At 35.1% G+C, this 27053-nt stretch overlaps 1 protein-coding gene across 4 annotated transcripts in view; it reads left to right on the forward strand.

Annotated features, from left to right (window-relative positions):
- KYNU (kynureninase) overlaps positions 1-27053 on the forward strand; it is a 126093-nt gene that overhangs the window by 81040 nt on the left and 18000 nt on the right. Inside the window, exon 11 of one of the 4 annotated variants that reach the window (XM_059166760.1) lies at positions 20850-21111. The exons of the other annotated variants lie outside the window; for them this stretch is intronic. Coding sequence (XP_059022743.1) covers positions 20850-20898 — 49 coding nt within the window. The 3' untranslated portion in view covers positions 20899-21111. Of the gene's footprint in view, positions 1-20849; positions 21112-27053 lie in introns of those variants that run through there. 4 annotated transcript variants of the gene reach the window in all.

Below are 27053 nucleotides of genomic sequence, written 5' to 3' on the forward strand. Positions count from 1 at the left end.
AGAGCATTTTCTTTAGACAGGTATTTTGGCAGGAAGACATCTTCCACAAATACACTGTCAGTACATTATATTTCTCCCTATGTCCCAAAATCTCTGAAAAGAACATAAAGCATTACTATGTTATAGGAGTGCCATGCCTATTTTAAAAGGTCTCTTTCTCATTTTTAGCAAACCCTGCTGATGATGTTTTACCTAGCACAACTGTTTGCCATGTAGACAGTATATAGGATATTTCTTCCCCTGGGTGAAGCCTCACTACTCGCATTTCCCACTCTCCACTTGTTTAAATTGTAATAAAGGATCGGACGTATTACATCAACCCAAAGACAAGCTGGTGGAGTAGTTGGGGGATATGTACATAATCTACACAAATTCTCGAGAATGTAAGGATCAGCAGTTAAATTCTGATCTTAGAGATCTGTTGCATTTGAGAGTTCTTTTTATCACTATTTACCCTTCATAGATGAGGAACAAGAGAGGGGGAGGGGTTGTAGTGGGCAGAATCCTGACGTCTTCTAGAACACTGTATGTGTTAAATTTTTGGTCCCAGGAGAAAGACTGTATAGACGGAACAGCTTCATATTACTCCTTGATCACTCGCTGGTCTATAACCTGAAGAATGTTCCTTGATCTCTCCGTGTTGTATCCTTTATATAGAGGTCATACCAACATCTACCTCATAGGCAATGATTCTGAGAATAAAATAGGATAGTGCACTTGTACAATGCTAAGCACAGTGGTTTAAGCATTATCTGTGGTCCTTCATGGAAGTTAAATCATTTGTTGCTTCACTGGATGTTAACTAGTAGACCTTGGACTAGTGGACATAGTAGAGATAATTTTTCTTAAGTAGAAAACACAATCTCAGAGGTTATGGTTTATGACTTTGAAGACATTAAACAGTTTTACATCCATAACCAAGTTCATTTCATCAGACCTTTGAGAAACTGATTGTGTAAGTCTCCATTCCAGAAATTCTCTCTTGTACAGGGCTTACCATCTTCTTGGTTCCTCATTCATTAATAAGTTGAATGAGCTCTTTGTACGAGAGCCTTGCTTTTAAATTTTTTGAGAATTACACGTGATTATCTGTTGTCGCATTTTAACTCTCTGGCTTTGGAGACTGACAAGACTCAAATCAGGCTTGACTCATGAAGCCCTCTCTACAGAAAACCCCAGCTGGTGGTGTGTGTTTGTTGTTAAAGCTTCTTTTTCTATCATGCCCAAGTAATTAATTCCAGTGGAGCCAACTTCTATCCAATAGTGGGAAGTAACTGCTATTAATGTAACAAACTTTGTGGAGTAAACGCTATTGCTTTTTTAAAGGGTGACATCTAGTGGCTAAGCATGTTATTGCAAATAAATAGTATACAAATGACATTTCATTATCCAGCCGTTTATTCTTTCTCAAGAAGTTTTAATTTTATATATTTAAATTAGTTTTTTTATGTTATTTGACAATAGTGCAATATTGTGTAGTCAAATCCTTCAATAAAGAAATGAAACTAGGATGAAGGTCAAAGTTAAGATTGGGGGCAGGCTAAGTTTGTGATTAAACAGAATGCAAAAATGTTCATCAAGGGTGGTGAAGAAGGGCATTATGGAAGCGAATGACCCACCCGGTGTAGAGAGTGGATCCCAAGATATGTAGCCCTGCATTCTAAAGTTTAGTATTCAGTGTATAACTTTGAAGTATTTCTTATATGTTTCCATTAGCAATTGGTAAATTACATCTGTACCAAGAATTTCACTACTTCTTCTTCTTTCTTTCTTTCTTTTTTTTTTTTTTGTTTAAATAGGCATTTTTGCCATTGTTCAAACAGATGACCTAAGACTTTTTCCAAGAATCTTTTGCCAATAAAGAGAAAGAGAGTACAGTCCATAGTCGATCCGCTGCATTAAGCATCATAACTCAAGCTGTTTTTCTTAACTAGCATTTGACCTTGTCCTAGTTTATCACTACCTTTTCTCATTCCAGTGTCATATTCTAAACGTTGTCTGTAGCTAAGAATTACTCTAAATTAGAACTGGTTGTGAGTAAATGTTACTTTTTTTTTTTTTTTTCGTTCAAGGCTGACTGCAACTCAGTCTATAAAATTAATAATAATCATTCTGAGATATAAAGGGAAATATTTTTAATTGTAGGTATTTGAGGATCAGAAGTTTGTCACTAAAAAAAAGGACTTACATACTTTGATTTCCTTTTTTACTTCATAAATGTCAACTTTCCTGATATACTTTAGATCAATACTTTTTAATTTTATGGGATTCAAAAATATCTGAATCTCATAAAGTGATTGTTCTGTAAGAGTCCATAGACTGTAGTTCAACACCCCCCCACCACACATAACACAATTTTTTTTTTCTTTTGAGAGACTAGAATAAGAGCAGGAGTGGATCATATGCGCTATTAAGATTCCTTCTGTCACTTATTTTTTCCCCATGCATTCAAACCATACGTACTAGACAATGGCTGTTCTTTACTTTCCGTGCTGGCATAACAAACCTTCAAATACTCCACTGTATTAGATCCCTTGAAATGTCCATTTCCCCTGGGATTGTGTGTGTGTGTGTGTGTGTGTGTGTGTGCTTTTTGAGTGACCAAGAATGGAGCATACTGATAATTTTGATGAAAATGCTAGAAGTTTAAATCATGCCAGTACATTTCCATAATCAGCTAGAGGTGTTTGATTGAGGCCTATAAATAAAGCTATCATTTTTAAGGTTTTATTGAGGGCTTGAGTCATCTCCTTTATTTTAAAAAGTCATTTGAATGCTAAAAAGAACTAGCCAAAGAGACTAGACAACCTCAGTGCATAGTTAAGGCAAATTTTAGAAGTCAGAGATGTAAGTTATTACTACTATTTTTATTTGGCAACTTAAAAAAAAAAGAAGAAGAAGAAGACATGCCAAACAATATTCAGGAACGTCTAAGAAAGGATAAAAAGAGGCATGAAGAAATATGCCGTGCTTGGCCCAACTGGATGATTAATGTTACGAGGGGAGATCATCTAATGCACATTTGTTCTGGGGAATGCTGACTTGATACATTGATTCTACATACTTTTCCAGGCAGTGCTGAAGAATGCCATCATCCAAAACTTAACCTATAATTTAAACCTTGTTTTGGTTTCTTAGTGATCCTTTCGGAATTAACTACTTATCACAACCTTGTCTAGTACCTGCGTAAGGTCTCCTTGTTAAACGCTAAAGAGTAAGAAAGTGTAGGTGACACCAGTAAAGTATGTAAATTCATGTCTCTAGATCCTTTAAAATGTGATAGGCCAATATCTATAGATTTCTCAGCGTTTTGACAGAATCTCTAGTTCAGATTCTCCCAGGGTATCTGTTCTACCCATTTAGCCTGTTTCTTACATTCAGTTGTTAGTACGAACATGGATCACTTCTTAGCCACGACTTTTTGACTTCTCAGCCATATTAGAGATCCTTGGCCATCTCCTGTGCTTCCACCCACAGCCCTAAGCCTCCATTGTGCCGTTTTCTTCTGCTTCTGCTCCAATTTATGTGATGACTCTTCTATATTTTACAAAGTTTACCCTTTCACTTTTTCACAGATTCTCTCAATGCCTCAACCCTTGGCCCCCGAGCCCAGAAATACCTCATCCACACACGATTTCAACAGTAGGCATTTGTAGAAGACACAGCTTTGCCACTTGCTTGCTTTTTAGCTTTTACTTTAATCTGACTTCAGATTACAAGATTTTCTGACTATCAAAGCATTAAACCAGTTCCCAAAGATACACGGTAATGTAGGAAAGCAAAGATTGTCATAATAGGAAATTTTCCCTTCATCTATATCTATGAATTATTGTAAAAAGTTTTGGTCTTTTGCTGATTATAGAATGTTATAAATATCAGAAAACACAATGAAAACATAATGAAAATGGATTGTAAAGTAAAATGTTTCAAGAGATTCAAAATTTCCTGGTGATACTAAAGTGATACTTTAAGTGATACTAAAGAACTGCTGAATCAAAAAACTATGGACAGTGAGACTCTTTCAGAGTTAGAACCAGTAACAGATGAAGTAGAGGAAATTAGACACGGTACTTCAAAAGTAAATGACTTGAATATCAGGGATTAAAAGGAAATGATGAATGCTTCAAAAATTTTTATAGAAATGATCTTTTCTGTGGTCATGCCAAAAAAGTTAAATGTAATATGAAAGTTTGTATTTTTCTATCTCAATATTTTTTAAAAATACACCAAAAATGAACACTTTATTATTTTTTCTTTCTAACAATTAGCACATTATATTTTGAGTTTATCAAATTACAAGTTAGTTTTTATGCAATCTTTAAAAAGTATTTATTTATTTATTTAAAAGAGAGACAATGAGCAAGAGTGAGAGCGTGAGCGGTGAACAGGGAGAAGCAGGCTCTGCTGAGCAGGGAGACCGACGCAGGAATCAATCCCAGGATCATAACTGGCGCCTAAAGCTATTGTTCAACTAACTGAGCCACCCAGAGGCCCCTAATTTTTATATAATTTTAAACTTATTTTTTAAGAGCTTCTCAATCACCTTTAAGTTTTCCCATTAATTACTATAAAATATGGTTATTGGCTTAAAGTGAATTTTATTTTAAATGGTCTTTTTGTATTGGTCATCAAATAGTGAAGAGTTCCAGAGATACCCATGTATCTCTCTAATCGCAGGAATTAAACATGGTAAAACTTCCGTTTTATCTTACTCCCAACAAGTGTCCTTTCTAAGGTACTCATTTCTTTGTCATGTAAAGAGAATGATCCTGAGTCGATTAAGAAGACATGAACAGATGTAACCAACACATATTTTTGTGCAAGTAGCTTTCACAGGTGGAAGTAAATATAAGATATTGCTATGATTTTAATTTATAATCCACTTGGAGAGATTATTTTAGTAACTGAATAAATGATTTAAATGACAGGTAACATAAGGTTAGAATATGTGCCATAGGCAGCTTCTTAATTGCTAGGTGAGGGGCTCCTGGGTGGCTCAGTCAGGCATCTGCCTGCGGCTCAGGTCATGTGAGATCAAGCCCCCCATCGGGTTCCCTGCTTGGGGGGAGGCCTGCTTCTTCCTCTCCCTCTCCCTCTGCCTGTGTTCCTGCTCTCCCTATCTCTCTGTCAAATAAATTAAAATCTTTAAAAAAGAAATTGCTAGGAGACTTATCAGACAGTGCCATAGGAGCAGTGGAGGGATTAATGTCTAACTCAAGTGCTTTGGAAAAGCTTGAGTAAGGTGGGGGGGAATTTAGTTACAAATCCTCTGCTAAATGGAATGCTGTGTTAACTAAGCGAATAAATTTACTCTCTATTACTTTGAAAGCTGAAATTGTTGCTTATGAGAAAGACTTCACTTGGTTAGTTTCATATTTAAGAAAATATAAAGAACAATTACTTAAATGACATTTCTTAAAGGGATATATCAGGTGATCATTTCCTCCTTACACTTTTTACTAGAATTTTTATGGAATCTGAATTATTGGCTTAACATTTAAAAGTTTGCTTATTATCATAAAATTGCTCTATTCCCGTTCTACAGTATTTTAGAAATTATAAACAGTGGTGAAATCGAGTTTGTTTCATGCTCATACCTAATTTCAAAGACATGCTCATGGATTAGGTTATACTAAGTCCTAGTCCCCAAATCTTAACTGTGAGGGGTCCAAGAGATCATACTTTGGTTGAAGAAAACTCATCTATGGAATCATGACATACAACCTACACGTATCTTCATTCAGAAACCATTTTAGATTAGTAACTCTAAAATGATCCCTCATCTTCTGTGCTTGACAATTTGTACTATGCAAAATTACCTAGGTGGTTTTTCTGTGTTGTGAATTTAAGCTGTGATCATAAAAATAACATTTATACTGTTAGGTGTGATCATGATTAGAAATAAGTTCAGTAAATAATATATATATATTTTTTTTTTTTTTTTAGCTCAGGAGATAAAGTAATCCTGGCTCTAAAGGAAAGCCAAAATAGTAATTATCAGTATAAAAAGATACATTAAAGCCATTGTTCCTTGCAAATCATTCTTCTCAGATAATGATGACATAATCATTAATTTGGGGAAATTGGAGTCTTTTGAAATCTCAAAATTTATTTTCTCTTCTAAAATTGCAGTCTAGTGTCTCTGAAGATATATGAGGTCAATGAACCTTTCAGACACCAAAACTAAAACTTGTCAAAGAGCTTCAGCTCTTATTTTAATAACTGCAAGTTTTGCCCCTGAAATGACCTTTGAAATATGCAGGGGGTTTTGTTGTTGTTTTATATTAACTATGAAGAACTATTGCTAAACTTTTATCTGAGAAATATACATGTAGCTCTCTTGCTCTTGAAGATTTGCCAAAAGAGCCATGCTACAGTGATAATCTGCTGTGCGGGGCAGTACGGGGAACTTGGTCGTTACACACACACCCAATGGGTCCAGGTACTTCCAAGACTGCCGGTAACTTCACAGATGATAAGAACTCTTGTCATATATTGTTCCAAACAAAGGTCTGAGCTCATGTGATGGGTTTTCTTTTTTTCTTTGTTTACCTGTGTTTTCTTGATGCCAAAGGAGAATATTTGATTGGGAAGAAATGATAATTTTCTCTAGAGTTGAGGTCTCGCTCTTTGTCATGATCCATCCATGTATAGAGAGTATTTCTTGCTCTTTTCTCTGCTCCAATCAGCTTTGGTTAAGATCTCAGAAGACTTGGTAGAAGTTTGGTACAAGCCATGGAAACTTAGGCAGAAAGTGGCCTTTTTTTTTTTTTTTTTTTTTAAGGACCCTGTGATTCTTGTGAGAATTCATCTTGATGTGTTCAAGGTGATAGCTTAAAAATTGATTATAAATTAATTTTAAAATTTTCGATTAGAGTGACATTGTCCTACTTTTGGCTAACCAAAAGGCCAAGAAGTGATAGACTGACATTGTCCTTATGATCTTTCTTTACTTTCTTAATCTGGAGTGCCCCAAAAAATACTTTTAAAAATTTTGTTGTTGAATATATGTCTTTCTTTACTCTTAGCATAATAGACAAACCATCTTCTAGCATATGGAAGCAGTTCTACTTCGCAAGTTATTCTGAAGGGGGCATGATTTTCAAAATACTGTCAAATTAAATATGCATTTCCATATGCTTCTACAAAGACCAAATATATCCAGGAAAACTAGTTACAGACAATTTAAAAAATCCTTCATGAGTATTTTAATCAACATTGCAACTGGTCCTTTCAGAAGTCCTAAATTCAGACATCTCTCTGTTTTTGTGCTTTTAATATCAATATTACCTCAAAGGATTATAAACCAGTCTTTCAAGATAATAATATATTTCCAGAAAGTAGATACAGAAAATTTTCAAATGATTTAATTGTTAATAAAGCTTTCCTACCAGGAAAATAATTGACTTAGCTCTTTTAAGGATACCATGTTATTCCAAAACTTTAGGAAATAATTTTCATTAACCAACACTCATGATATCAGGAAGTGCTTTTTTATTTTATAAACTACACTTGTCATACTCTTAGATCTCTGGACATACTTGAACAAACCTCCTGTTGAGTCAGATTTGAAGATGTAATGAATATGTAACAGAACCAAGTGAAACACTCCAAACAGTATTTACAGATGAGTGAGCAAATGAGAGGAGGAAAAGAAATTGAGTTTCGTGATACCGTCTCATATTATTTTCCAGAGCAGCGTTAAATCAGTAAACTTAGAAAGTGCAGAGTAATTGTGAACAGATGAATGTTTTTTTGGAAAATAAGATTTGATAGAGATCTTTTCTACTAACTCAGAGCGAGTTGGTAATATTTTACCTAATATTGCAGACATGTCAAGCCTTTTAATAGTCATTCTTGGCAACTAATTGCTGACATCAAGGGATGAATGTACAATTTACGAGCTAAGCAACCTGTTTTGTCAGTTTTTGATTTTTGTTTGTTACCAACACCTTTGAATCTTCTTCTGTCACTTAGCTATGCTTTTACTTTTCCTCCGAAAGTGCTGGTCACCCACTGCCTTTCTCTCAGTTGTTTTTTTTGTTTGTTTTTTTGTTTTGTTTGTTTGTTTGTTTGTTTGTTTTCTACTGTTTTCTCTTACCCTTATTCTTATGCACTAGCTCCACCTTCCTTATATGTACCTGAATTGCTGTTATGTCAGGATTCCAGTATCTCCTTGAACTATAGCAGTTGTAGCTTTTGTGTCCAAGCCTTTCTTCTCACTCTGCAGGGCGGTTCTGCAGTGTTAATGTGCTGACGTGAGGAGCAGCCTGGGAATGTGATTGGGAGATTGGGTACCTGGCAACCAGGTCTAAATCCTACCCAATGGATCTGCCCTGAGGTCAGAGTTTCAGTACATTTATTTATTTATTTATTTATTTTTTAATATTTTATTTATTTATTTGACGGAGATAGAGATCACAGCGAGGCAGAGCAGCAGGCAAAGAGAGAAGGCGAAGCAGGCTCCCCGCTGAGCAGAGAGCCCCATGCGGGGCTGGATCCCAGGACTCTGAGATCACGACCCGAGCCAAAGGCAGCAGCTCAACCCACTGAGCCACCCAGGCGCCCATTTAAACCCTTCTCCGTTTGTGTTTGGTCATCTAAGGAGTTTTGATTAGCTAGAAGATACTGTCCGTGGGAGCTGGGAGAAACAACTTCGGCTGATACTAGGTGAATAGAGCGTGGAGCAACCACAATGAAGAGCCACCCCCCTCCCCCGAAAAAAATAAATCTATGATTGTTTATAAAAAGAACTTAGTATTTTCAGTGAATACTGTGGAATAATTTTGACTTATAATTGTATAACACTCCAGTAGTACCTTCACAGTCATTAAATGAATATTTATTGAGCATCATATATTTATATATATTCCAGGCAATTTTTAAACTGGGATGTATGGGCAAACAAAGCAAAGATGCTTGTCCTCATATACATTCCATCAAGAGAAGACAAACCATACCTAGAATAAGGGGGAAATTATTTAATGTGTTTGAAGTTGGTAAGTCCTTTAGACATGTGGAAAAACAGGAGGGAAAAGAAGGTATAACAGCACTATCCATGGAATCCTTGGCAACATGGCATATTTAAAAGGTATTCAAGAAAGCCCACACTGGGAAAATAAAATGTGAATGAAGAGGTAAAGGAGGTGGGGTTTGGGTCGAGCAGTTATCTGGTGAAGTCAGTTCCAGGCAGAGGAAGTATCTAAGCATAAAAGTTCTCAGACATGAATGTGTCTTGAATATTTGAGGAATAGCAAAGTGGCTAGCATGGCTGGAATAGATTGAGCCTACTGGAGATTAGTATGTGAAATTAGAGAGAGAGAGGGGCCAGAAAATGTAGGCCCTTAAACAAGGTTATATGAAGACACGGGCTCCATTCCCATTTGGCCAGAAATAGGACATGACACAGCAACTTGCAAAATGATCCCTCTGGTGTCTTTGTTGGAAACAGACTATAGGACAGACAGTAAGGGTAGACTTTGGAAGATCAGCTGGGGAGCCATTACAGAAAGCAGGCAGGGGATCACAATTCAAAGCAGGAGAGTAGCAGAGGAGGTGATGAAAAGTTGTACAGATTAATGATCTATTATAAAAGATGGCAGCACTCTGAAAGAGGTCAAGAACAGAAACATATATATGTCACTTAAAGGATGTCAGCAGTCATACAGAAGTGAGCTGCTCACTACCTAAAATATGGTCATGGCTAATGGAATGAAGAAAGCAGGATAGAGTTAAAAGTTATTAGAAAGTTGAGCCAAGAGGACATAGAAAGTTTGTGGTTAGAGGGGAAGGATTAATTGGATGTTTGGGCAGAAGGATGCTAAATCATTAATTAAATGTCATGTAGTTATTTCATTTATTAGCTAAAAATCTATTTCTTGAGATCTACTATAGGCAAAACAGTATGCAGTACAAAGGGTATACAGATATGAATGAGCTCCTACTGTCCGTTCTATGTGACCAGCAAAAGGAAGGATAGATTGGAGAAATCTTTGTTGAGGAGGGGATACTTGAGCTGACTGCAGAAATTCTCCCAAGTCTTACTGAGACTGGAGGGGAACAGGCAGCAGGAGCATGTTCAAGGCAGGGTGGTTTTACCTGCATCCCAGTCGGAGACCAGGAGATGGAGTTCCTTGCGTTCCGAATAAGGAATGTCAGTTCTTATCTTAAAGACAGATGGAAGCCATTGGCTGTTCACATGGAACAAGTTTACAGACTCAGGTCTCTTCAGCTCTCCTTGTGGGGAAAAATAATTAGGCATGGGGGATTTGCTAAGATTTCTTCTCGCTTTTAAACTGTGATTGTCAAACAATAAAAATGAAGCATCAGAACACAGTGGACTGCATCTAGGAATATGTTAGAAACTGAAACCAGTTTGATGGAAATATGGGTGTCATCAACTATATCGATGACTTCAGTGACCTTTATCCCCAACCACCCTTTTGCGGTAGGTGGATGCAGTAAAGCAGGGGTAAGTCCAGACAGATTTGTAAAAACTTGACTATAACCTCCTCTCTTTCCTTTTCTCAAGTATAAAGGACCACTATATGCCTATTTCTTAAGGTTCAGCTGCCAAAATTTTATTATGAAAATTAAGAATATATAAAAGCTATTTGAATGAATAAATTTCTCATTACTTCTGAATAAAACAACTTTTGTGGAACTTTTTGATTCTGCAAAACATAATTTTTTGATGAGAATCTTAGGTGATATACTTTTACTTGAGCCTAGGTTATACAAGGCATTACGATATGAGACGACAGGCATTCAGATTTATCTCCAGTCGCTGTTACAGATTTCTAAAAATAAACAATTATGATGTACCCCAAATATTCCATGGTTTGTTTTTTTTTTAGCCATGTTCTAACAATTTGATTCAAAACGTGTTTTGAGGCCATGAAAGCAGTCAGACTATTGTATTTAGTTTTCAGTTATGACTTTGACTGAGAGAAAGAAAGAAGGCTGGGGATGGAAGAGGAAGGGACTGAATGAGGAAGATGAAGGGGGAGGGGGAGGGAAAGAGGACGAGAAAGAGGAAAAGGAAGAGAAAAAAAAACTTCAGTCAGGTTTATATTCCTAAACACAGACTAAAATCATTAAATGTATGGTAATAAATTGTCGAATTAAAGGACATTATGTCATCAGTCTTTTGTGGAAATGTACTATTTAGAACCGATCGTGATGTAATTTTCTCATTTGCTGAGTTGCTCTAGTGATGAACTGCATTTTTAACACAGATTAAGGAGCCTGGGAAAAGTTGTTTTGGTGAGATACAGGATAAGGAGAGGTAAGGGGTTTGTGGAATAAGTTGAATTAATTCAGTGCATGAAATATTCAGGGATTTCATACTGGAGATTCTGCCATTAAAGTCTTGCTAAGGAGATCAAGGAGAGTTGGGTATTTCATTTCCTAACTCTTAGCATCCAAAATCATATTCAGTGGATCCCTGGTGGTCTTCTCGTAGTGAATTTGAATATCATGCCTCAAAGATGTTTTTATAATAAGCGATGCTTTCCATTTGATAATACCTATTTGAGACTCCTTTTAGGAAATTTATGATGTTCAAAGAACACAAAGCATATTAAAACCTTTATTTTTTATTATTTATCAGACCTCTTCCAAAACCTTCTCTTAGAATTCTGTTAATGTATTCTAAGTAAATGAACTCCCTGCTTGATTTTTAGTTTTTGGTGGCAAAAGATTAAAATTTCTAGTCCAAGTGCAATGAGATTGCATCTTAATTGTTATTGTTCATATTTCAGTTTGTAGAAATGATTTGTGGCCCTGATGTGATAATAGCTACTTATAAACTAATTTAATGGTTTTTAATTTTACTTCATTAGCTTTGGAATATTGGCTTTATAGAATTCATGCCAATATTTCATTTAGATTACCTTCCTTTTCTATTTTATTTTGTCTTTCCTATGCTCCATATGGTGGGGTCTTAAAATGAATTTAACTTTCCCTTAGATTTTTTGTGATGTATTTTGTGCTTGAATGAATTTTTTTAAATCACCATTTCTTTATTTGACTATAAACAATCCCCATTCCGACTATCAAGAATTCAACGTGCGATATACAAACAATATGCTTTTCCAAGTTTACTAAATTAGATGCCTCAGTCAGTGCTCTTTGAAGAAAAGGAATTGATTACAGAGATTATTAAAAAAGAGAAAGTAAAAAAATATATATATAGAAAAGTTTTCAAGAAAAATATTGTATATTTCTGACAACTCAAAAACCTAAGTGCATTTTTAAGTAATCTGGGGGATAACTGCTTTAATAGAATCTCTGATTGATTAAAAATATATATACCCCAGGTGATTTTTGCATTTGCTTGTGAATATTCTTGATCATAAGGGTTTCAATGTACATTTATGTTTCAACAACTAACACTTGTGTTATTTTAGACTGTTTATCAAGAGTCTTGAAACCTCAGTATCCTCATCTGTATAGTGAGGATAATGATAGTATCTACATCATAGTATTATTTTATAAAAATCAAGCAACTGCTTAGAGCAGTGGCTCATAATGAAATCTCAGTTAACATTTGTGTCTGTTGCTTTCAAAAGTAGTAAACAATTGGGGCGCCTGGGTGGCTCAGTGCTTTGGGCCTCTGCCTAGGCTCGTGGTCCTGGGGTCCTGGAATGGAGCCCCGCATTGGGCTCTCTGCTCGGCAGGGAGCCTGCTTCTCCCTCTATCTCTCTGTCTCCCTCTCTGGTGACTTGTGATCTCTGTCAAATAAATAAAAAAAATCTTTTTTTAAAAAAGTACTAAACAATTACAAACAATATTAAACAATTATAGGAACTGAAATCAGGAGAAACACATGCATCCCTAAGTTAAACTTGTTGGACCATTTGTATGTGTTTACTTTTTATTATTATTATGATTTTTTAGATTTAATTAATTAATTAATTGATTAGACAGAAAGAGAGAGAGAGCAAGCAGGGAGAACAGAAGAGGGAGAAGAGGGTAGCAGGCTCCCTGCCGACCAGAGAGTTCCAACATGGGGCTCCATCCCAGGACCCTGGGATCATGACCTGAACTGAAAGTAGATACTTAACTGACTGAGCCACCCAGGTGCCCCTTCTTGGACCATTTCTACAAGACTAGTTGAGGAGTCAGTCACCTGGATTCACATTGCTCACATTGTTCAATTGGAAGATAATATGGGGGAAAGACTTTATCTCATACATATTATTTTGGTAAATAGAATTTTTTTTATCATTTTATTTAAATTAACACTTTTTTTTTCAAAAGTTTAATCTAGTGGGCGCCTGGGTGGCTCAGAGGGTTAAAGCCTCTGCCTTCGGCTCAGGTCATGATCTCAGGGTCCTGAGATCGAGCCCCACATCGGGCTCTCTGCTCAGCAGGGAGCCTGCTTCCTCCTCTCTCTCTCTCTCTCTCTCTCTGTCTGCCTCTCTGCCTACTTGTGATCTCAATCTGTCAAATAAATAAATAAAATCTTTTTAAAAAAAATTTTAATCTAGTTAGTAGGGTAAGAGTTACAGTAGCATAGGATTTTCTATTAAAAACATATCACTGATGTTGTTTTTCATGAAAATATTGAATAACCTGAAAAATGCCAGACATTAAAGAAGAAATCTCAATACTTTCTTATTTCACAAGGGGTTATGGGTAAAAATAAGTTTAATAAGAAAAATGTCATTTTTTTGTTGTAATATCCCATTCGAATGATTAAATTTCATTTTATCTAGTGAAAGTGTACAGCAATTAATTTTAGACAGTTGCAATCATTTCCCAAAGAACTAACATTTAGAATTTAATTAAGATTAAAAATAGATACCCCCATTATTAAAAGAACATGGTAATTATGGATACTTTGTATCAGAATAAAGATGCAAAGGAAGAAAAGCAGCATATGAAAAATCAGTGATGGTTTGAAACAGTTCACAACTAATGGCCTCAGGACTTTGGTGCACATACTATGTGGAGTATCTCTACCTGCCATTTTTTAATGGCTACATGGCATAAAACTAAGAGAGTTTGTATTTACAATTTGTGGAATTGTTTTGATGAATATTTTCTTCAAATAATGGCTTTGATCACTGAAGTTATTGACATTACTGTCTCATCCGTAATCAGACTGTAGTGCCGTGTTATGTAGAAAGTTACATTATTATCTCCCTATTCTAGTGTACTTTGATCCCATTTACTACTAATTTTGGGGGAATTATGAAGAGCCTCTACGAAGAGCTGTTACTTTCTTTTCTTTTGCTTCTCTTACTCTCCTTTCCTTCATTTAATAACTTTAAAATTCAAGTTGATGAAACTGAACTTACCTTCCCGAGTCTACGGTTTCATTTCTTTGAGGGTCTCAGTCCACTCAATATCTCACTCCTAATGGAATATGTTGGCAACTCTGTCTTTTTCAGCTGTTGGTTATATCAGACATCTAGGTTCCAGTCTATTTTCCTTCTGTCAATTTGTGCCACCTCAGTATGTCCCCTGGATGCTTGCTTCTCCATGAAGACTCACAGGTCCACCCACAGTTACAAGGGAAGGGGTGATACAAGGCATGAACACCAGGAGGCAGGGATGGGAGGAACCCACCCACCCTTTTGTTGAATTAATACCTACTTAATTAGTTCCTACCCCCAGCCAGGCCCAGTAGATTTTAAACTCTGTGGACAAGGACCATTTCTGTTCTAGCTCACTGTACTGTCTCTTGTCTGTACCTTCCTGCAAAGTGTCTCATTAACTACATGTGAAGAATGACTGAAATATAGAAAAACTTGCTGTCCCTCCTCACTGGAGGGGGGCTCCTGTGGGTGTGGGGGTGGCTGGATGGGGCCAGGGGAATGCTGAAAAGATTTAAAGAAAGAAAGAAACAAACAAACAAACAAACAAAAAAAGAAAGAAAGAAACATTGATTTATTCTAATAAGCTTCAAAAAAGAAAAGTAATTTAATTAGGAGCAGAAATATTAGAAGTAAACTCACGAATAGTAAGTGTCAACTTTACTCTAACTTCATTAAACCATTGACCTTACCCATGTCTATTTTAGCTCCTGCTCTGGGTGTCTCAGCTTCTACTTGCTTATTGGCTTGTTAAGATTCTCCGAACCCTGTTCTTCAACTTCCTTCTGCTGTTGCCACCTCAACCACAGGTTCTTGCTTTGGGTCAGGGTTCCTGCTTATATATACTGAGCAGGATATGGTCTTACTTAGTTATGTTCCTTTGGGTAATCACCCAACCTCTGTAATCCTTCCTTTTCTCAAAAGGAAGTGTGGAAATAATACCTATCTCAGAGTGTTATTGCAAAGGTTAAGTGAAATGACATGAAACTGTCATGCCCATTTCCCAGCCAACATGTCTTGGTTTGGTCCTTTTTTGTTAAAAGTTTGTTGCGAAAAATTTGATTAAACCATGTCTTTTGAATAAGATTTTCTGTTGGCATAAGAACCAATAATTTGATTAGCTACATCACTCTGAAAGGTAGTATGGGCTTATATAACTTCCACTCAGGGAGTGATGTGGGTGCTGGGGCCAAGGGTGATAAATGGGGAATAATTAGAATCTCCAATGGGGTCTAGAGGCTGGTTCCCTTCATACTAAGCCCTTACATAGCAAAATATAATCTCTTCAGTAAGCAAATGTAAAAGAAGTATATCATCATTAAGTAATGAGACAAACACTTAGAAACAATCATAATATCCTTTTTGAACTTTTTCAGATATGAAGTTAAAATGCTTTTTATAGATTCAGTAAATAGAGTGTCAAACACGATGGCCTGACTCAGTTATGGAATCCGTTGTTGGTTTTTCTTTTCTTTTTTCCCCTAAGAAGAACACATTTTTCCCTTCATGTAGTCACTTGTTTCTTTCACATTTAGGTTATGAACATGTCACCAGTACTTGCAAGCACAACCTATCATTCCTCCTGTGATACCATGTTCGCACACTGGGTCTTTGATGTTGTTCTCAGATACTCCCAGCAACCATCATAACTCACGCTCTTGAATTTTTAATATCCCTCCACAAACAGAAATGACAATACCTAGTCCTTTAGAAAACACACAAGAATGAAAGAAAAGTTCCTAAATAGGAAAAACATATTGAAAGCTTCTCCCTATTTTTATTTTGATCCCATTGAAAAGGACTGGGAAAAAGACACATTGCCCTTAACTTTCATGACCTGTCTCATAGACACTATATTGGCCTTCAGATTTTTAAAAATGAAAATGCAAAGAGGTAAATTCTGAATGTTTCCATAGAAAGCATTTTGTGCAATGTGTTATTTTTTGATATGTAACTACAGAAGAAATGATTGTCTAACAAACTAGCATTTTTCTCACCTTTCAAATGGCAAAAAAAAAAAAAAAAAAAATGAAATAGTCAGTGCCTCTGTTCTAAATGATGGTAAATGGTTCTAATTCATTCAGGCTAGAACTTATTCCCTAACTCCTCCTTTTTCTGCAAATATAATCTGAGCCTCAGTGAAAGTGAGTCCCCTCCGTACCTACGACAGTTCTATACTGCTATAAGAATGGGCTTTTCAATAAATACACATCACAGAAAACATAAGGACCTCACATATAAACAACTACTTTATATAGTGGTTTTGCTTTCCTGGTCAATTTAACTCACTAACATAGCTCAATTATGTCTTCAAATTAAGATAGGCCCTGATTCTGATATTTAACATAAAAACATTTCAGGGGCACCTGGGTAGCTCAGTCGGTTAAGTGTCTGCCTTTGGCTCAAGCCATGATCTCAGGGTCCTGGGATTGAGCCCCTTATCTGGATCTCTGCTCAGCAGAGAGCTTGCTTCTCCCTCTCCCACTGCCCCACCCCACCAACTCATGCTCTCTCTCCCTCTCTCACTTGCTTGCTCTCTCAAATAAATAAATCTTAAAACAAAAAATTTCAGAACTTTGGTAAGTATACTTTTAATTTTATTATTGATTATGGTTACCATCAGAAATTTGATAATTCTTTAAAGTTATATATGTAAATATCATCAGGTCATAAATTTTATGGGTAAGTAACTATTTTAATTTTTTAAAAGATTTTATTTATGTGACAGAGACACAGTGAGAGAGGGAACAAGTAAATGAATAATCTTTTTACAAATAAAAAAAATCAATTCATTTAAGATTGAATGGCATAGTACAAAAAGAAAAAATAAGAGTGGACAGTGGAGGTGGGAGGGAATGAGCCCACATAGTCTGTGTGTGCTAGGGGTGGAGGACACACCACCTATTGGGGACATCATGTGAAATACTCAGTGAGCCGGACAGAATGAATTGGTATGTGATGATGATTCGCAGCGTCCATGTGTGCAGCTGAAAATCTGACCAGTTTTCCGATGCTAGAGATTTCATGACCAGTGACTAAAGAACAGTAACCTCCTGACACTCTTAAACTTTCTCATGTTCCCCAAGGCACAGTGACATATTAAATGTAAGTTTAGGTATTTGCCATTTACATATGTGTAGAATATTCCTTCTTACTTCCTAAGTAGGTTTTACCCCCTGTTTTCTTTATTTTGTTTTGTTTATGAGATAAACATTGGCAATATGGAGGATCACTGAAATGTAATCACAGATTTTTGAGCACATAAATGAGACCATTTAAAATATCTCCCTTCAAAACAAGACATTTTGGGAGGTACTGGAATAGATCATATTAAACTGGAAATTCAGATTTTAGTAATAGTGAATAGTGTCGTTTAGAAAGAGTGTCAACTTCAGACAATGAGAAATTCATCAGTGGACTCTGAACTAAAACTCAGTGGCTTGAATTGAATTTAGTGTAATGCCACATAAATGGTCTTGTGAAAACTGAGGCATTGCCTTTCCTATTTTCTGCATTGTGAAATATAGCCTGTCCCCTTTACTTCTTCTCTTTGGACCATTCAACCAAAATCTGTCGTTCAGCTGTAAGTCTAAATGCCAACCTGTTGTGGAATATACTGTGCTCTCAAAACTTACTGTATTGAAATATTTTGACAAGTGAACGTTTTTAAAAGATTTATTTATTTATTTATTTGAGACACAGAGAGCACAGGCGAGCACAGGGGTCAGGAGGGGCAGCAGGTGAGGGAAGAGGGGAATCTCAAGCGGGGAGCCTGCCTTGCGCCTTGATCCCACGACCCTGACTGAGATCATGACCTGAGCCAAAATTGAGAGTCCGCCCCTCAACCGACTGAGCCAGCCAGGTGCTCCTGGCAAGTGAACTTTTAAAAATAAAGCTTGCCCTGAGGCTTTTAAAAGTAAAAGTGGGCATCGATGTAGGTAAAATATTAAGTTCATTACCATCATGTGAAATCTCACAGTTAATGATTATTTCGGTTGAAATATGTTTTTCACAACTGAGGCAAAATCTCAGCTGCAGCCATAATTAAAACTCTGTTGTGTCATTGATACATCTTTCGGTATGTGAATACGTCATTTAGAAAAATAACCTCCTTGGGGTGCGTGGGTGGCTCAGTGGGTTAAGCCTCTGCCATCTGCTCCGGTCATCATCCCAGGGTCCTGGGATCGAGCCCCGTATCAGGCTCTCTGCTTGGCAGGGAGCCTGCTTCCCCTCTCTCTCTGCCTGCTTCTCTGCCTATTCGTGATCTCTCTCTCTCTGTCAAATAAATAAATAAATAAAATCTTTATTAAAAAAAAAAGAAAAAGAACCGCCTTATATTTAGTAGGATTATTAAATTATTCTTTTCTTCTACTGTACAACATAAGCTGAGGCTTTTCTCAGTGTGTATGGATTTCATAATCATTTTGAAAAAAATCTCAGGTATTTGTTATGAATCTTTTAAATCAATGATTAATGTTTCTTGAAGTAAATATCCATTATGATAAACTTCAGAATCTCATATAAACAATTATATCATAAAATTTATTTTCTCTCAGTTTATCCTATAAATGGAGTTCAAACTGTTGTTATGTGAGCTAATATTTACATTAGATTAGAGAAAGTTCTGCCTTGTATTCTAACCACTAGAAATATTAACTTCAGATAATGATCCTTTTACAGTTTGGTTCCTGTTTTTAAATGAGGGATTTTAAAAGTAGAAAGAAAAGCAAGTTTTTAAAATGTTGAATAAATTTCAGATAATACCTCTTCAGTACATTATGGCTACATCTCAAATGGTGGGGATAATTGTCCATTGTATAACATGGAGTAGTCTGCCTTTAGAAAGTCACTCGACTCCCAAAGAACCTTGTCCTCTCATAGCTCTGGTCTTGCACATGCTACTTTGACCATCTGGAAGAGTCCTTCCTCTTTTGCCAAAATATTCTTTCTTCTACTCAGCTTCCTCTGCAAAGTCTCCCTGACCATCACCATGCAGGTTCAGCTACCTTAATCAGTGCTTCACTTACTGACTGCTTAATCACACATCACATCACCCTCCTTACATACACTCATCTACAAGTTGTGAGAGGCAAGTCCCTGATCTGATCAGCTTACGTTCTAGTTGGGGGAGAAAAATAAAAATAAAAATCAGCAAGTATTCAGTACACACGGAAGATACTCTACATTCTATTCTACACCTTCTTTTTGTTTCATGTCGCTTATAATCATTCCCGTTTCAGGACATGGAAGTCTTTCTTGTTCACTTTTAATTTAACAATTACAAGACATTTTATTATGTAGATTTACCATGATTTATGAAACCAACCTAATATTGAACGAATTTTAGGTTCTTTTCTATCTTCAACTGTTGTTGAAAAGGATGCAGTGACTATTGCACTATTCACCTCATACCTGTACAAGTTCTGGTGAATAAATTCCCAGAAGTGAATTTGTTAGGTTGGGGGGTATATGTGTTTATAACTTTTATAGCTGTTATTCATTTGTTCTCCGGGGGTGGGGGATGCATCAGTTTACACCCCACAATAATACATGAGTTACTCATCACCCATGGTAATACCAGGAGAATGTATAATCTGTTTTAAATTTTAATCAATCTAAGAGGCGAACAGTGGTATCTAAGTGTAGTTTTAATTTGTATTTTTCTTAACTTTAGTAAATGGAGAGGTATTTTTAACATTTAAGAGGCATTTTCATTTTCTATATGATCAATTCAGATCTTCTGGTCATTTTTCTTGGGTTACTTTTTATATTATTGGTCTTTAGATATTTTTATACTAAGAGGATTAACTAGCCTTGTGACATGAGTTACAAATGATTTTTTTAAAACAGATTGTTGTATGATACAATTTTCTCTTATGATTCATTAGTCTATGGAGATAACCCTATGACTTTCTCTTTAGCTTTTTAAATGTAGCAAATTGTATGTTAATTGATTTGTTAACACTGTACCATGTTGTTTTTATTCTGAAGTTTTGTAACATAGTAATATTTTATAGAAATATTCAACTTCATTGCTTTTCTTACTATGATTTTTTTTCCATATAGCATTAGCATTGGCTTATCTAGTATCCAGTTAAAAAATAAAATAAAATCTTTTGTGTTTTTTGCTGGGATCATCTAAATCTGCACATTAACTTGAGGAGCATTAATTTTTTTCTTTTTGTGGAATATTATTCAAATCTTTCTTGTTGTTTGGATTCAGGAGTGTTTTAAACTTTACCTTGTGTAATTCTGGAACATTTCTTGGTACTGTATTCACTTGTTGGCATTTTAAATTTTGGATATTTATTTATCATATTAACTTTGTGCCAAACTACCATACTAAATAATATGTTTGTTCATACTGGTACAAAATCCTATAATTTGAAAGTAGTCATACTTAACTTACTTATTTCCAATTTTTATAACTGCAAAGTCTTAGTATTTTTTATTGTAAAGATTTTATTTATTGGAGAGAAAGAGGAGGATTTTTTATTGTAAAAATTTTATTTATTTATTTGACAGAAGAGGGAGGAAAGAGCAGAGGGAGGGGGAGAAACAGACTCCCCGCTGAGCGGGGAACCCAATGCAGATCCCAGGACCTTGAGATCATGACCTGAGCTGAAGGCCAGATGCCACCCAGGCATCCCAGCAAAATCTTTGTCTTAATTGAAAGCATGTTTAGTGCTCTCCCTTAAGTGCAAATTTGACTTTTAGGCTGACAAAAATATATTTCATTGCAATAATTGTTGTCTTACTACTATTTTGTTTCATTTTAGTTTTCTTTTAATTAACAGTAGTTGAAGAATTTTGAAAATGTCTTTTAGGGTCTATAGAGGTGATCCTATGATTGTCTTTTTAGCTTTATTAATGTAATAAATTGTATATTAATAAATTTGTTAATATAAAACTGCTTTTGCATTTCTTAAATAAATCACACTCTTCATAACACATTATTTTAATGTGTTTGAATCTGTTTATGATTTTTGTATTAATATTCTTAAGTCAGATTGGCTTATGCTTTTTCTTTAATGTATGCAATTCTGACCTGGTTTGATATTAATGTTATATTTGTTCCCCAAAAAGTGTAACTTTTTCCTATACTCCTTTCATTCTTGCCTTTTTTTTTGGCTATTTATTCTGTTTTTTTTTTTTTTTTTTTTTTTTTTTTTTTTGCTCTGAAGTCGTTTAGATAACCTTGGAATTATTTACTCTGAAAAGTGGCAGAATTTCCCTGTGTCATCACCTTCTTTTAGGAATTTTAGGTATTTGAGAGATTTCTTTATTTCTTTTATTAAAACCTACAGGCTTTGATATTTTTTTCTTTGCTGGAATTAGTTGGGATAAATAAATTCACCTAGAAAATTATCCATTTTAATTTTAAGCTTTAAAACTGACTTTACTGGTGCCTGGGTGGTTTAGTCAGTTAAGCATCTACTTTCCCACTGAGGTCATGATCCTGGTGTTCTTGGATCAAGAGCATGTTTGGGCTCCTACTCAGCGGGGAAGCCTCCTTCTCCCTCTGCCCTTCCCCTGCTCATGGTCGCTCTCCGTTGCCCTCCCTGTCTCACTTTCTGTCAAATAAATAAATAAATCTTAAAAAAAAAAATGAAATAAAATCAAACTGATTTTTGCAGTCTATTTTGATGTTCTTTCTTTTTCCTATATTGTGTTTATTCCTCCCCATAATGTTTTTTTTTTTTATAGCTACACTAGTCTTGTGTTTTCTCAATTCATTGATATCTTTCACTCTCACCAAAATGTATTTTTTATTTATATATCATTGTAACTTAGCTTTATGTTTTCTAACCAATAATTCCAGCTTTTATCTTTTTTCATTGTGTATTATAGTTTATTTCAGTTCATTTTCTTCTGTGTGGATTTTTAGTCTTATGATTGATTTATTTGCTTTCATTTAAAAAATGTTTTCTATTGATCTGACATGTAAAGCTGTGAATTTTTCTCTATGCACTATTCTAGCAATACCCAAAGATACTGATCTATAGTGTTTTCATTATTTTTAAAGAAATTCTACCATTTCAGTTTGATCATAAAAATAATTTGAGATAACTTCCCAAGTAATTGAGTAATTTTTAACTTACCAAGTAATTGAGTCTTCTTGGTTTTTGTTTTTGTTTTAAGTTTCTTAATAATTTCTGATTTTATTGGATTATAATCAGAAGACATAGTCAACAATATATCCACTTTGGAAATACTACATTATTTTATAGTTAATTTTAGTCAGTATTTTATGAGTACTTTCAAAAAGCTAAAATCTTTATTTCAGGGATAAGTATTCAACATCAATTAGATTTACCTCTTACTTGATATTTTGTTTAGTTGATTTACCTCTTAAATAGAAATTCATAATTGTTTTGTCTTATTGTGATTATATTCATCAGCATTATAAAACGCCCTTCAAACCATTTAATTCTTTTTGGTCTGAATTTCATCTTGCCTGATGTAAAAATTGCATCCACCCATGCTTTATTTTTCATTTGCCACTTACATCTATGCTCACCCTTTTAGTGTGTGTTTTTTTTTTTTTCTGAATCGCTCATTTAAACAGATTCTCTTTGATTTATTGTTTGATGGTTGTGTCTGGTCTTTTTTTTTTTTTTTTTTTAAAGGACTATTTTTTTTTTTTTTTAAAGATTTTATTTATTTATTTGACAGAGAGAAATCACAAGTAGTCGGAGAGGCAGGCAGAGAGAGAGAGAGGGAAGCAGGCTCCCTGCTGAGCAGAGAGCCCGATGTGGGACTCGATCCCAGGACCCTGAGATCATGACCTGAGCCGAAGGCAGCGGCTTAACCCACTGAGCCACCCAGGCGCCCGGTTGTGTCTGGTCTTAATTCAGTGCCATTCAGTGTCATTTTTTCTGTTTTTAGATCTTCTTAGTCTTCGAACATGAGATACGTTTTGCTTTTTTGTTCATTGCTTTTCAGCAAATAGTTCTGATATTTTATATTTTTAAAGACCTTTTGAATTAATTAACATACAGTGTATTATTTGTTTCAGGAGTGCTGGTCTGTGATTCATCAGTCTTACAAGTCACAGCACTCACCATCGCGCATACCCCCGCCCAATGTTCCTATTTTAGTTAAAAATTGTAGTCTTTCCTGTTTTCTTCTATTAGTGCCCTTCCACAACCAATAAAAGATTTAGCAGGTCTCCTTTCTTTCTGCCCCAATTCCTGTCATCCCATGGCTTAGTCTGTTTTGACTTTGTTGGTGTTTAGTGATATTCTTAGATCTGATTATACTTCTGTTATTTGATTTATCAAGTTTAAGTATAGATGATCAATGAAATTACTTTATTACCCCCATTTCGCCAGTTACCCACTTTCACATTGTCATACAACATTCTCTTTCATTATGTTTTGTCACCTTCATTTCTACATTTCTTTAATCCTAGTACTATAATTAAATGCATTTGAAAGTCACCACATACCTTTTGTCATAATGTCCTTAGGCATCTCTTGGCTAACTTAACTTTACCCTCATTTAGATTTTTATGAAGCATTCATGGGATCAAAGAGGCACATGCACTCCAATGTTTATAGCAGCATTATTAACAATAGCCAAACTATGGGAGGAGCCCAGATGTCTATTGACTGATGAGTGGATAAAGATGTGATGTGTGTCTGTGTATGTATATGTATGTATGGAATATTACTGAGCCATCAAAAAGAATCAAATCTTACCATTTGTAACAACGTAGATGGAACTAGAGTGTATTATACTAAACAAAATATGTCAGTCTGAGAAAGACAAATGCCATATGATTTTACTCATATGTAGAATTTAAGAAGCAAAGCAGATGAACATATGGGAAGGGGAAAAAAAAAGGGAAGCAACCATAAAAGACTCAGCAATAGAAAACAAATTGAGGGTGGGGATGGGCTAAAGGGGTGATGGGCATTAAGGAGTGCCCTTGTTATGATGAACACTGGGTGTTACATATCTGTGATGAACCACTAAATTCTACTCCTAAAACCAGTATTACATTATATGTTAACTTACTGGAATTGAAATAAAAATTTGAAACAAAAAATCAAAACAGGGAAGAAAAGAATTCATGGCAAAATACTAGCTCATCTCTTGCTTGATCAACACCATAATCTTTATACAATTTGGCTTATCCACACATAATATTCATGCATTATGTTTTTTTTCTATGGTGGGTGATATTATATAGATATTTTTACATTATCCTCATCATTGAATGGTTGCATTTGATAAATTTGAGACAAATCTAATTATTTTTCCTTTATTCTGTCCTCACCATTTTTGCCTGGAATCCCATTTGCTTTCTTCATGTTTAATATCCAATAACCTTAACAAACTTAAATAAAATAAATAAAACCACTCTCGATAATCATCCTCAATTCACTCAGTGTTGAATTTTTTTCAATATACCTGATTCAAGTCATTTTTTATTCAGTTGTCTTGAATTACAACTTTTTAAAAAAAGGTTTTTGTGTTTTTTATTTTTTTGCTTGTCTTTGGAAATTCCTTTTGGGTATGACACAACATCTTTGCTTATTATAACATTCTCTCTTGACCCTTTTAAATCCTTTTAATTTCTTTCTTCATTTTTTTTTCCCCCTTTGGTTTATTTTTTCTCACAGCTGTCCTCTTACCTGGGTGTCTTTTCTAGTTTCCTAACTTCCTTGCATTCTTCCCAAACTCTTTTTTTTCTTTTATGTGTTTTATTTTTCTTCCCTGATTTTTTCTTGATTTCTGCAAGCTTGTGTTCACCCCTCCTGTTGTCAAGCTATACCAGTCCTACTCCTGCATTTCTACTGGGTAGTTTTGCATTGTATGAAATATTACTTCATTAAGTTTCTGTTGCTTGATTTACTTCACTCCTTGCTTTTTATATTCCATCAGCTTTCTGGCAACCCTTTCCTGGTGAATGTTTTTGTATGTGTGTGTGTGTGTGTGTGTGTAGATTTCTCTAATTTTACATTTTTCTCGTAAATCTTTGTGATTGCAATACCCAGTTCTTTCTTTCAGGGGTCTTCACTAAATGAGTTGAATTTTCTTGGATCTGCAATCTGGGAAGACACCCGAACTGGAAGGGGAAAGGGACAGGGTCGCCTTTCAGCTATCTCATTCTCTGACTACTTCCAACTGTTAGGGTTCCTCTGGTTTCTTTATATAAAAATGTCTTTTCTTTTTTAATATAGCAGCCATTCTGAAAATGGTCCTGCTCACCCCTGTATTTTGCTTAGGATTTTATCAAGGGGGTAGCTTTTGAAATTAAAATAAGAAAATTTGGCCTTCTCTTCAGAAAGTAGAGGAACTTCCTGGAAATTTCCTGGAACCTCCTCAAGTGTTACATCACTTGGACTTCTGCTGCTCTGCCCTGGTTCTTTTCTTCCATTGCTCCTACACAGTTTCTACCCATGTAAGCATTTCAGCCAGAGAAACTGTGGTCTTGGGGTAGGTGGGGAGGGGTGTTTGACAGGTTTTGAGGATCAATCACTTGAAATGAGAAAAAAAAAAAAAAACACTAAAACTAAGGTTTGGAAGTTATGCTTGGACTAATAGGCTATGAATTTTTCCCTTCAAGAAAAGGGAAACCATGAGATACTTCAAAGGGTAAAAGCATTAGTTATCTATAATCAACTTTTGTTAACTAATTCTAGATATAAAATTTATATATATACAGAAAAATATATGTATGTGTATATAGAAACACATGTGTATATATATATTCAGAGTATAAAAATAAGCTAATTTTTAGAATTAAAGTTTGAACTAATGAATATGGGTTATAAAATTTTAATTACAGATTTTTTTCTGATGCAACAACAATACATGCTCTCTAGAAAATTCTGGCATAGATAAGAATAAAACAAATAAAAGATTTTAAAATTTTGAGCAGAGTTAAATATAAATGCATTATGATTTATTGGCTTTTTCATATTTTATTCTAAAATTGTAATAATATTCTAATATTGTGATCTCCATTTTATCCTTTTTGAATATATATTCTTTTAAATAGGATTTTTGTAATGGCTTCAGTGGTATTCCATTGTATGAAAGCAGTATAATTCATTTTATCAGCTGTTGACATTATAAATAGTATTATACTCGTGTCTTAGTACAAAAATCTTAAGTTACTCTGAACACTATAATCCAAATAGTCTTTTGAATAAATTAGAAAGAGTAAAAGTCCTGGGACAGGAAATTACACATCTTTTTCATATAAATTCTCAGACTGTACTCTTGATAGTTTTTTTTTTACTTATTCTCATGATTCGACAAAGTCCTCATGAGACTCTTGGGTGGCTCAGTGGGTGAAGCCACTGCTTTCCGCTCAGGTCATGATCCCAAGGTCCTGGGATTGAATCGCACGTCAGGCTCCCTATTTAGCAGGGAGTCTGTTTCTCCCTCCCCCCTGCTTATACCCTCTCTTCCTGACAAATAAATAAATAAAATCTCAGAAAAAGAAAAAAAAAAGATAAAGGACTCATTTCTTTTTTTTTTTAATCTTTGATGAAAATAGGCCTCATTTTTTTTTAATGATTTTGCCAATTTGATACATGAAGTATGGTCTCATTTTTATGATACTTCACATTTTAAAAATTATTACTGAGATTGAGCCTTTTTTTTATGAATTTGTGAGATATTTACATTTCTCCTTTTATAATGGCTGGGTAGCTTCAGAGGCATTGTCCCTTCTCTGATGAAAAACTGGGTGAAAACTGATAGGTGCCA

The sequence above is a fragment of the Mustela lutreola genome, chromosome 3 (assembly GCF_030435805.1).
Source record: "Mustela lutreola isolate mMusLut2 chromosome 3, mMusLut2.pri, whole genome shotgun sequence".
NCBI lineage: Eukaryota > Metazoa > Chordata > Mammalia > Carnivora > Mustelidae > Mustela > Mustela lutreola.